Source organism: Microcaecilia unicolor, chromosome 9 (genome assembly GCF_901765095.1).
Source record: "Microcaecilia unicolor chromosome 9, aMicUni1.1, whole genome shotgun sequence".
NCBI lineage: Eukaryota > Metazoa > Chordata > Amphibia > Gymnophiona > Siphonopidae > Microcaecilia > Microcaecilia unicolor.
Window position 1 is genome coordinate 91,694,210 of NC_044039.1, and position 12,930 is coordinate 91,707,139.

General features: G+C 47.1%; 1 protein-coding gene across 1 annotated transcript in view; it reads right to left on the minus strand.

Annotated features, from left to right (window-relative positions):
• C2CD5 (C2 calcium dependent domain containing 5) overlaps nt 1–12,930 on the minus strand; it is a 419,591-nt gene that overhangs the window by 378,277 nt on the left and 28,384 nt on the right. The window contains exon 3 of the mRNA XM_030214402.1: nt 1,764–1,850. Within this exon, the coding sequence (XP_030070262.1) occupies nt 1,764–1,850 (87 nt within the window). The remainder of the gene's footprint in view (nt 1–1,763; nt 1,851–12,930) is intronic.

Below are 12,930 nucleotides of genomic sequence, written 5' to 3' on the forward strand. Positions count from 1 at the left end.
TTTGTTCCTAGTGTTAGACTAGCCGCCCTTGCTAGCCACTATCCCAAGACTGTGTTTGTTCCTAGTGTTAGACTAGCCGCCCTTGCTAGCCACTATCCCAAGACTGTGTTTGTTCCTAGTGTTAGACTAGCCGCCCTTGCTAGCCACTATCCCAAGACTGTGATTGTTCCTAGTGTAGACTAGCCAGCTTAGGCACCGTCTGGCTTGTAGCCTGTGCATAGCTCTGCTAGTTCTCTGTGTCTGTTCCTAGTGTTAGACTAGCCGCCCTTGCTAGCCACTATCCCAAGACTGTGATTGTTCCTAGTGTAGACTAGCCAGCTTAGGCACCGTCTGGCTTGTAGCCTGTGCATAGCTCTGCTAGTTCTCTGTGTTTGTTCCTAGTGCAGACTAGCCAGCTTAGGCACCGTCTGGCTTGTAGCCTGTGTAAAGCTTTGCTAGTGTTCTGCGTTTGTTTCCAGGGCATGACTTGTTAGCTTGGGCACAGCTTAGTTGTTAGCTGGTGTATAGCCTTCCAAGTCTCCTGAGTTTGCTCTGTGTATGTTCCTGTGTATGACTGGTTTGCCTAGGTATAGCGTTCCTATTAGCCTGGGTACAGTTTACTAGTCATTGTGTTGATTCCTGCCGACTGCCAGAACCCGGACAGTCCCTGCTTGTCTGCCTTGTCTTCGCCTAGGTGCCAGGGGGCACTCCTGGATCTTCATTCCTGCTGTTCCTGTAAGTCCTACCGGCTGCCAGAACCTTAGGGCTCAACCCTCGGGGAAAGGCAGTCAAGTGTAGGTGAAGCCTAGGTCCAGGGTGTTCCAGTTCCGCGGGTTCCGCTCCAGTGGGTTTCACTCCTGTATGTTCCAGTCCAGTGGGGCCACTCCAGTGTGTCCAGTCCAGCGGGCCCCACTCCAGTGCGCACCCGTCCGATGCGTTCCAGTTCCGAGTGTTCCGGTGTAGAACTCCAGTCCGGAGTTCCGGTCCAGTCTTGTTTCCTCTCTACCTGGAAGGTGATTTTGCCTGCCACTGCCGCTCCACGGTAGTGGCCTATGGACTCACAAACCCCGCGCTCCCGGGGAAGAAGCCTGAAGGTATGCCAAGGTCCTCGAGAGCGCGGCAAGCGCAAGAGACGCGACAGGAGTATTCTTAAGGAACAGGGGCAGTGTCCTATAAACTCCCTCACAATCTCTATTACATTTTCAGTTATTTTGCTCCCAGCCAGTCATTCTTGACCCTTTTTGTATAATTCTTTCCAACTTTTGTTGGCTTGGAAAGACCACCACTAAATGGCAACACTTCTTTTCCCTCATCACCCCACCACAGTAATTCTACAGCTGGAAAACAATTTATTATACAATGTCAGCAACTATCTTAATCAAATCACATGGGGTCAGACGTAAAGATGTACATTTTGGAAGAAAGGCAGTGTAGGGAAGATATGATTGAGATACTGAAATACCTACATGGTTTAAATGCACAAAATGAAAAGGAAGTTATGAAACAAGAGACGTCAGGATGGGAGTGAGAGAGAGTACATTCAGGAGTAATCTAGCAGAATGTTTTTCTACAGAAAGGGTGGAAGATGTGTCAAACAGCCTCCCAGTGCAACCAATGAAGGTGAGAACATATCTGAATACAAGAAAACGAGGAACTCCAAGGAACAGGCAGGGAATGTAAAGCTTAGCAGTTGGTATTGGGTGGGCAGACTAGATAGACCATTTTATCTACCCATATTCTCTCTGTCTGATCCATAAAAACATATATGTAAATAAGATTCTTACTTCAAATTTAAACCATTCCGAGTTCCACAGTGGATTAAGAGATTTAGGATATACATCTGTCTTAAAAGTGGTGTTGCCAAATTTTACCTAAAAAAGATTTAAAATTTTTTTTTAAGATTTAAGAAAAAAAAGAAAGCAAAATATGCAGTTTCCAAGGTCATTGTGAAAACAGAATTGAATAGTATATTAGATAGAATATGACAACACAGAAATCAAAACAGTCTCTCATATAGTGCTCTAGTCTCTACACATTTCTAAGAACTCAATGGTTGAAAATATATCATTACCATAGATATCAGAATATAGGGTGCAAAGTTTATGAACAATCTGAAAACCAAGAGAGATAGGGAGGTGATCTATATGCAAGCCGAGCCATGGGTCCAACATTTCCCTTTCTCTTCCCTAACCCCTCCCAGGGCAACGTCTCATTTCCCAGTTCATCCCCCCCCCCTCCCCACAAGACCAGAATCTTCTCCCCCTTCCCTTGCGAATGCTGTCAGTCTATATCTTCTAGCATAGCTCCAAAAGGTGCCCTGTGCTAGTGCAGGGCTCTCCAGTACATGTATGCACTTAAGAGCTACTGTGTCCTGCCCTCTCCCAACAGGACATGCATCACAGGAACTTGAGTGCAGGCCTGCTCCCATGATGCATTATCTGTTGGATGAGATACTGGCTAGAGGACCAGGGGAAGAAAAGCCATCACTCCCCAAATGTAACCTATACACAAGATATCAGTTTCTCAGTACTTTAAGAGTGAAGGTTAAGATGTGACTTATACATAAGGCCAACCTATATGCAAATATCTACAGTAAATACACTAACATTATATTGTAAACTTTAATGTGTACTGTTAACATTTGACCTATATAGCACTTCGTACACTAAGCAACTTTTTTCAATCAAGTAGTTACTAACTACTACTACTAACTACTTGGAGTGGAGGAGTGGCCTAGTGGTTAGAGCACTGGTCTTGCAATCCAGAGGTGGCTGGTTCAAATCCCACTGCTGCTCCTTGTGATCTTGGGCAAGTCACTTAACCCTCCATTGCCTCAGGTACAAACTTAGATTGTGAGCCCTCCTGGGACAGAGAAATATCCAGAGTACCTGAATGTAACTCACCTTGAGCTACTACTGAAAAAGGTGTGAGCAAAATCTAAATAAATAAATAAAAATAAATAACGTGTTAAGGGAATAAAGAACTTTTATGCAAAATAATGCATGTTAAAAATAGCAAATCATGCGTTATTTACACTTGATGCCTCTTTTTTAACACTATTCAAGTTAAATAATGACATGCAAAGCATACAACTACATGCAAAATACAGGTTGTGTTTAACCTAACTGCATTATTCACATAAAGATAAAACATTTCCACCTGAGGACTATCAGGTTGCCAACGGTTTTATGTGCAGAATGAAGACTGATGTAATATTTTTTTAAAATCTCATGTTCCTCTCAACTACATTTCCTGACATAAAGACTATGTTAGTCATTACTTTTTACAGTCCAATTCGTGCAGCTTTCCAGAATGCTCCAAAATGCGCCTGCTCCAAAAAGGTAGTGAAGCTTACCACCTGATTTAACATGGAATGGAGAAACTACTTTCAGAAGAAAGGATGGAACTATACAAATACTCAGAGCCTCTTCTGAGGAGGAAAGATGCAATAATGCCTACAATTCTGAGACATGCTGAGCAACACAATAGCCACTAAAAACACTGCCTTTAAGGTGAGATCCTTCAAAATGGCGGTCCTTAAGGGCTCAAAATGGTCGCTCCAACAACACATTAAGGACCATGTTGAGATCCCACAGAGGGAGAACAGGTTTCAGCAGGAGACACAGCTGCATGACCCTATGTAGAAAGTGCACAACATCTGAATGCGCTGCCAAAGAAATACAGAGAATCTTGCTCCTATAGCAGGCAAGAGCTTGCTTCTGAGTCCCATTCCCTGAGTGGATTCCTGGATCCGGTAAGTCCTGCCGGCTGCCCGCTCCTAGGGGCTCAACCCCTGGGGAACGGCAGTCAAGTGTTGGTGAAGGCTTGCTCCAGTCCTGTGTTCCAGTCCGAGTGTGTTTAGTCCAGAGTGTTCCTGCTTATTTATCTACATCTGCACCCAGCCGTTGTTGTTGTGCTAGCCCAGTGCTGGTTGGGGGTCCTATTTAGATTGTGAGCTCTTTGAGCAGGGACTGTCTTTCCATGTATGGTGTAAAGCACTGCGTATGCCTTGTAGCACTATAGAAATGATAAGTAGTAGTAGTGTGGAAATCCGCCCAAAAACTGCTTTAATAGACTAGAGAAATAGGCTAATCTATTTAGTATTGATGGAAAAGTTGACAACCATTCAACATAAGGAGCAGCTCTTCATCCGCTCCTGGACTCCTCTGCAACACTATCTGGATTCGTGATAAGGTTATACGCAATTGACTTCCCCAATCCAGTATATGATTTTACTAGCCGTTGAGCCCGTAAAAACAGGCTGGTATTGGGGTTTTCGGAGGTCGACGCTGGCTCCCCCCCCCCCCCCCGCGAGGTCGCCGCTACTGTTCCCCCACCCCACCCCCGGAGTTGCCGCCGCCACCCCTCCACCCAGCCCGGGCCCTCTCTTCGCTACTGAACTTACATCCATTCGCCCAAACGCAGCACGCACATCAGCTGAGCTGCCATCGGCCTTCCTTCTCTTCCTGTGTCCCGCCCTCATGTGACATGAGTGAGGGCGGGACACAGGCAGGGAAGGAAGGCCGACGGCAGCTCAGCTGATGTGCATGCTGTGTTTGGGCGAATGGATGTAAGTTCAGTAGCGAAGAGGGGGCCCGGGCCGGGTGGAGGGGTGGCGGCGGCGGCGAATCTGGGTGGGGGGAGCGGTAGCGGCGACCTCGGGGAGGGAGCAGTAGTGACCTCGGCGGTTTTGCGCAGTTTCCCTCTCTGTCCCGCCCCCGTCATCACATATTGACGCGGGGGCGGGACAGAGAGGGAAGTCTCTACTTCGCATTTGCGAGTGAGTACGGTCACTCGCCGTTTATATGTTTGATAGATATTGGAGGGGGAAGGGGATCAAGCAAGAAGATGCTATATGTTGCTATGCTAGCAGTATGCTTAGCATTCGTGAATGTTAGTACATTGGTATTCTCTTCTACAATGTTTGATTATATTCTTGTTGCTGGTACTAAACAGTTACATTGAAAAAAAAATAGTGCTATATAAAATTGCTTATTAATTACCGATTGATTTAGGTGGAATTGAGTAGTTCACCTCTGTTTTGCACTGCATCTGATGAAAGATATTTATTCACGCCTTTCATATCCCTTTTGTGGCACAATAGTAACCAATTTTATACAGACAATATTTAATGCATGTATATCACACCTTCTATATTGATAAATATTGTCACATCATTTTGTATGAGAAAAAACACACACGAATATCTGTAAACCCATTGGCACAATTACACTATCTCACCTTGACTGTTCATGTACATTCATGTACATTCTGCATGTTGACAATTTAATAAAAACAGAAGGATCACCCTCGATCCGCTTCAATCCGGTTTTCACCCTCTACACTCGAGAGAAACGGCACTCACTAAAGTCTGTAATGACCTGTTCCTTGCCAAATCCAAAGGTCACTACTCCATCCTCATCCTCCTCGACCTATCCGCCACTTTTGACACTGTCAATCATAATTTACTTCTTGCTGCACTATCCTCATTTGGGTTCCAGGGCTCTGTCCTCTCCTGGTTCTCCTCTTATCTCTCCCACCATACCTTCAGAGTACATTCTCATGGATCTTCCTCCACCCCCAACCCACTCTCTGTTGGAGTTCCTCAGGGATTTGTCCTTGGACCCCTTCTTTTTTCAATCTACACCTCTTCCCTGGGCTCGCTGATCTCATCTCATGGTTTCCAATACCATCTTTATGCTGACGACACCCAGCTTTACCTCTCCACACCAGAAATCACTGCGGAAACCCAGGCCAAAGTATCAGTCTGCTTATCCGACACTGTGGCCTGGATGTCCAACCACCACCTGAAACTGAACATGGCCAAGACCAAGCTCATTGTCTTTCCACCCAAACCCACTTCTCCACTCCCGCCACTCTCTATTTCAGTCGACAACACCCTCATCCTCCCCGTCTCATCTGCCCGCAACCTCGGAGTCATCTTCGACTCCTCCCTCTCCTTCTCTGCCCATATCCAGCAGACAGCCAAAACCTGTCGCTTCTTTCTCTGTAACATCAGCAAAATTCGCCCCTTCCTCTCCGAGCACACCACCAGAACTCTCATCCACTCTCTCATCACCTCTCGCCTTGACTACTGCAACCTACTCCTCACTGGCATCCCACTTAACCATTTATCCCCCCTTCAATACGATCAGAACTCTGCTGCCCGTCTTATCTTCCGCCTAGACCGATATGCTCATATCACCCCTCTTCTCAAGTCACTTCATTGGCTTCCGATCAGGTACCTCATACAGTTCAAGCTTCTCCTACTAACCTACAAATGCACTCAATCTGCAGCCCCTCATTAGCTCTCTACCCTCATCTCCCCTTACGCTCCTACCCGTAACCTCCGCTCACAGGACAAATCCCTGCTCTCAGTACCCTTCTCCACCACCGCCAACTCCAGGCACCGCCCTTTCTTCCTCGCCTACTACTACTACTTAACATTTGGAATAAACTCCCTGAGCCCATACGCCAAGCACCCTCCCTGCCCATCTTCAAATCCTTGCTCAAAGCACACCTCTTCAATGTCGCTTTCGGCACCTAACCATTGTACCTCTATCCAGGAAATCTAGACTGCCCCCAATTTGATTGACTGCACTTTTTTGTCCTTTAGATTGTAAGCTCCTTTGAGCAGGGACTGTCCTTCTTTGTTTGTACAGCGCTGCGTAATCCTGGTAGCGCTTTAGAAATGTTAAATAGTAGTAGTAGTAGTAATAATATCACCCTAATCACAGTCCATAAAACCGAAACAAAAAGAAGAAGGGGGTAGACTAATGTTATTCCAAAGCAAGTGGTTTATTGATGAATAATGGCTAAAAATAACTTGACGCAGTCTTGCGATTCGGCATCTGCCTCAGGAGTCAAGCATATATTTTCTGTAAAATACTATTAAAAACACAATATCAAATACAAAACAAATTAATTAATTGGATTCATTTACCGCCTTTTTGAAGGAATTCACTCAAGGCGGCATACAATTGTACATATTTTTAAAAGTCATATATTAAAATGTATATAGTTATCAAATAACAGCTGTGCAATATCTCTCTATATAAAAGGCACCACCAACGTTCTATGAAGCCTCCAGCCGGGTGTGAAGGGGGAGAGATATCCGGTTTCCCTATGAGTGTCTGCCCCGCCCTCTCTGTAACACAAACAGTCAGTGAAGGAAAACACAGCAAAGCACGAAATCAAATCGCTCTCTCTGTAACAGTGAAGGACTCAGAGGGGGGAGGGGAGCGAGGAGGGCAGGGACACACACACACTCCCACATGCACACAGAAGAAAACCTTGCTAGCCCCCGTTTCATTTGCATCAGAAACGGGGCTTTTTTACTAGTGAGATATAATCTATATAAATAAATCCCACCTTGAACGTTCTGAAGCTCCCTCCAACTGTGGCAGTGAAGTCCTGAACTGCTGTAGTCCTCCTGGCTATTCGGACTACTCACCACCGCCCTCAGCCACGCCCCATCTGCGACCTACGCCACGCCCCAACTGGACATAAAAAGCACCATGAACGTTCTGAACCACACTTTGAGGCTTCAAAAGTTTGTATGTTCGAAGCTCTGTAACCACTTTTAACCACAGTCCATCTGTGCGCCGCCATGATCTGAATCTGCCCCGCCCTGACCTATCAGAGTACATCTCTGCCCTGCCCTGACCTATCAGAGAAGGGAGGAGCCTCACAGCTGCACCGCTCTGACCTATCAAAGGGAACTGAAACAGGAAAAGGGAGGAGCATCACACCAATGAGGGACCTATCAGGGAAGTCAAATAGAAGAAGGGAGGAGCGTCAGAGGCGAAGGGGTCACTCGGGAGGAGCGTCACTCGCTTTGCTGTGCACATGTGCTGGAGGAGTTCTGCACCCGTTTCTCCTCCCTCTGTTTTCTCCGGTGGCCTTGGCAGCTGAATGTAGAACTAACGAGGGCAGGAGCTTTTGCTTCGCATCTGGCAAAGTAAGTCAGCTTCTGCTCTGCACCCTCCCCTCCTGTCCTTTCAAGCAGTGAATACGAGAGAATACGAGCTGGGACTGAACAGGCAGCACAAAACTCCTTTTTGTTTTGTTTTGTTTAACAAGGGCAAGAGCTTTTGCTTCGCATCTGGCAAAGTAAGTCAGCTTCTGCTGTGCACCCTCCCCTCCTGTCCTTTCAAGCAGCGAATACGAGAGAATACGAGCTGGGACTGAACAGGCAGCACAAAACTCCTTTTTGTTTTCTTTTGTTTACACTTGCACAGCTGATAGCTGGTCGCTGCCTGACGTGCCCCTCTTCCTTTTTACAAACATTATGCCACTTTTCCTCTTTTTCCCTCTTTTCTTTCTCTACAAACATGACAAGGGGGTTGGAACAGGAGGTCCTGCACAGCTCTCTCCACTGTTGCCACAGGCTAAGCAACAGTTCAGGCACAAGGAGGGGAGGATGAGGGCCAGAACAGGTACACAGACCACAGATGGAGGCGGAGGAGGGGGTCCTGACAGCACAGGTGAAGGGGGGAGGGGCGACCCACAGTCCTGAGAGAAGGGCTGTAGGGAGACCTGAAAGGAGGGGGGGAAACTGACCAGACAAGGAGATGAGGGGTCCTGCGACAACACAGTGGCAGATGCAGACGGAGGGGGGTCCTTCCAGCCAACATAGGGAGGGGGGGGATGTATCTCCGTCACACACACTATCTCTCACACACACTCTCTCTCTCTCTCACACACTGACTGTCTCTCTCACTCTCTAACACTGTCTACAACACACGCTATGTCTCACACTCGATCACACTCACTCTCTATGTGTCACACAGTCACTGTCAAACACTCTATCACTCTCATACACTCTCGCTCTCGCTCACATACCCACTCAAACACACTGTCAATCTCACACACACACTCTCTAACAGACACACTTGCAGCCACACACATTCAATCTGTCTCTCTCACAAAGTCACTCTCACACACACACTCTCTCAAACATACACACTCCGAGGAAAACCTTGCTAGCGCCCGTTTCATTTGTGTCGGAAACGGGCCTTATTTACTAGTACAGAATAAAGCATTAACCCCCTCCTATTTACAAAGCCGCACAGCACAACCAACACAGCACATGCAAAGTGAATGGGCTGTGTCAGCATTAGCGCACCATGGCACCGGCAGCCACTACTGAGACTAAGAGGCATATTTTCAAAGCACTTAGCCTTCCAAAGTTCCATAGAAACCTATGGAACTTTGGAAGGCTAAGTGCTTTGAAAATATGCCTCTTTGTAAACGGGGGGGGGGGGGGGGGGTGAATTTTAAAAGGCAAATAGATAACTGATAAACTAATATGATAGTAACTAAAGCATTTAGAATAATAATTAAAAAAAAAAAAGATAAATACAACATAAATATCGTGGACACATTTGTTCTTATTGTCCTTTGTTCATCATTTGTGGCTGGTATGTCCGTTATTAACTTTTGGGAGAACTATATTTTGGGTAGCGCTAATGTGGCCATACATTTAATACATTGGGTATTTTATGTTTTTGTGACTTTATATTCAATACATAGAATATTTCATATTTTTATATTTGTATCTATTTATATTTACATATTTATATATTGGTTTTACATATTTATGTTATATTTATCTTTTTAGTTTCGCTTTATTTTCTAAATGCTTATTAGTTGCTATCATATTAATTTATTTATCTTTTAAACCACCCCCCAATAATCCGCACAACAATGCTGACACAGCCTATTCAAAGTGAATGGGCTGTGTCGGTATTACCACACCAGCAGCCGCTAGTGCAGCTTTGGAAAAGGTGGGAAAATTCTTAAGGCTTTATCTTGATTTATATCTCATATATTGCAGAGCTGTTATTTACATAGTAACATACAGTAAATGACGGCAGGTAAAGACCTGTACGGTCGATCCAGTCTGCACAACAAGATAAACTCATTTTACATGGTATGTGATACTTTATATGTATACTCGAGTTTGATTTGTCCTTGCCTTTCTACTACTACTACTACTTAACATTTCTAAAGCGCTACTAGGGTTACGCAGCGCTGTACAATTTAACATGGAAGGACAGTCCCTGCTCAAGGAGCTTATAATCTAAAAGACAGGTGTACAATCTAATCAATCTAAAGACAAGTGTAGAGTCCGTCTGATAGGGCATACTATATTTCACGAAAAGGTTAGGTGCCGAAAGCAGCATTGAAGAGGTGAGTTTTAAGCAGAGATTTGAAGATGGGTAGGGAGGGGGCTTGGCGTAGGGGTTGAGGAAGATTGTTCCAAGCGTAGAGTGAGGCAAGGCAGAATGAGCGGAGCCTGGAGTTGGCAGTGGTGGAGAAGGGAACTGAAAGGAGGGATTTGTCCTGTGAGCGGAGGTTACGGGCGGGAACATAGGGGGAGATGAGGGTTGAGAGGTAGTGAGGAGCCGCAGACCGGGTGCATTTGTAGGTAAGGAGGAGAATCTTGAATTGTATGCGGTATCTGATCGGAAGCCAGTGAAGTGACTTGAGGAGAGGGGTGATATGAGTATATCGGTTCTGGCGGAATATAAGACGTGTGGCAGCGTTCTGAACGAATTGAAGGGGGGATAGATGGCTAAGTGGGAGGCCGGTGAGGAGTAAGTTGCAGTAGTCAAGGCGAGAGTTCATGAGAGCGTGGACGAGAGTTCGTGTGGTGTGCTCAGATAGGAAAGGGCGAATTTTGCTGATGTTGAAGAGGAAGAAGCGACAGGTCTTGGTAGTCTGTTGGATATGCGCAGAGAAGGAGAGGGAGGAATCAAAGATGACTCCGAGGTTGCGGGTGGATGTGACGGGGTGGATGAGGGTGTTATCAACTGAGATAGAGAGTGGAGGAAGAGGAGAGGTGGGTTTAGGTGGAAAGACGAGGAGCTCAGTTTTGGACATGTTCAGCTTCAGGTGGCGGTTGGACATCCAGGCAGCAATGTCGGATAAGCAGGCCGAAACCTTGGCCTGGGTCTCCGCAGTGATGTCTGGTGTGGAGAGATATAGCTGGGTGTCATCAGCATAAAGATAATACTGAAAACCATGAGATGAGATTAGGGAGCCTAGGGAAGAGGTGTAGATTGAGAAGAGAAGGGGTCCTAGGACAGATCCCTGGGGAACTCCACCAGATAGTGGGATGGGAGTGGAGGAAGATCCATGAGAGTGTACTCTGAAGGTGCGGTGGGAGAGATAAGAGGAGAACCAGGAAAGGACAGAGCCTTGGAACCCAAAAGAGGACAGTGTGGCAAGAAGTAAATCACGATTGACAGTGTCAAACGCAGCGGATAGATCGAGGAGGATGAGGATAGAATAGTGGCCTCTGGATTTGGCGAGGAGCAGGTCGTTGCAGACTTTAGAGAGTGCTGTTTCTGTCGAGTGTAGAGGGCGAAAACCAGATTGAAGTGGATCTAGGATGGCATGAGAGGAGAGAAAATCAAGGCAGCGACTGTGAACGGCGCGCTCAAGTATTTTGGAGAGGAAGGGGAGGAGAGAGATGGGGCGGTAGTTGGAGGGGCAGGTAGGGTCAAGTGATGGTTTTTTTTAGGAGAGGTGTGACTACTGCGTGCTTGAAGGTATCAGGGACAGTTGCAGTGGAGAGGGAAAGGTTAAGGATGCGACAGATGGAGGGGGTAACAGTATGGGAGATGGTGTTAAGTAGGTTGGTGGGGATGGGATCGGAGGAACAGGTGGTGCATTTCGAGGAGGAAAGAAGGCGGGAGGTTTCATCCTCGGTGATCTCAGGAAAGGACGAGAATGAGGCCATGGTTGGTTGGTTATTGGATAGGGCTACAGGTTGAAGAGGAGGTGGTAACTTGGTAGTGAACTCAAGGTTGATCTTTTGTACCTTGTCACGGAAGTAGTCAGCCAGCGATTGAGGAGAGAGTGAAGGGGGAGTGGGAGCGGGGGGCACTTTGAGGAGGCAGTTAAGGGTGGTGAAGAGACGACGAGGGTTGGAGCTGAGAGAGTTGGTCAATTGGGTGTAATAGTCCTGTTTTGCAAGGAATAGGGAGGAATGGAAGGAGGATAGCATGAATTTGTAGTGAAGGAAGTCTGGATGGGTACGAGATTTCCTCCAGAGGCGTTCAGCGGATCGGGTGCAGGAGCGAAGGTAACAGATGCAAGGGGTCAGCCAGGGCTGGGGACTAGTTCGCTTTGTGGGACGGGAGGAGGATGGAGCGAGGGTGTCCAAAGCAGAGGAGAGAACGGCATTGTAAGCGGAGACCGCTTTGTCTACAGTCTCGGAGGACATGATGGAGGGGAGGAGATTAGAGATACTAGAGGATAAAGTGGGGGGGTCAATAGCCTGAAGATCCTGGAGGAGGTGGTTAAAGTTGGACGGGGCAGAGGTGGGGGGTGAAGAAGTGTGAATGTGATCAGGTGATGATCGGAGAGAGGGAGAGCAGAAGCGTGGAAGTTGGAGGGTGAGCCGGAGGAGGAGAGGACTAGGTCAAGACAGTGGCCGTCATGGTGAGTGGGGGTGGTGGAGCACAGCTGGAGGTTGAAGGAGGATGTTAGGGTGAGGAACTTAGAAGCGTTAGGGTCAGATGGGTCATTAACGTGTATGTTAAAGTCTCCGAGAATGAGGGACGGAGATGAGGGTTCAAGAAAGACGGACAGCCAGGCATCAAAGTCGGTAAGGAAGGAAGAGACGGATTTATCAGGGGGGCGGTAGATGACTGCGACTCTGAGTGGCAGTGGGTAGAATAGCCAGATGGAGTGGGCTTCAAAAGATGAGAAGCAGTGAGACTGCAATAGGGGGAGGGGTTGGAAACTACAGGAGGGCGAGAGTAGTAGCCCAACGCCTCCACCGCGGCCAGCTGGGCGGGGAGTGTGGGAGAAGAGATAACCTCCATGGCAGAGGGCCGCGACTGAGGCCGAGTCGTCCGGGGAGATCCAGGTTTCGGTTAAAGCGAGCAGTTGAAGGGAGCAAGAGACGAAGAGATCGTGGGTGAAGGGCAATTTGTT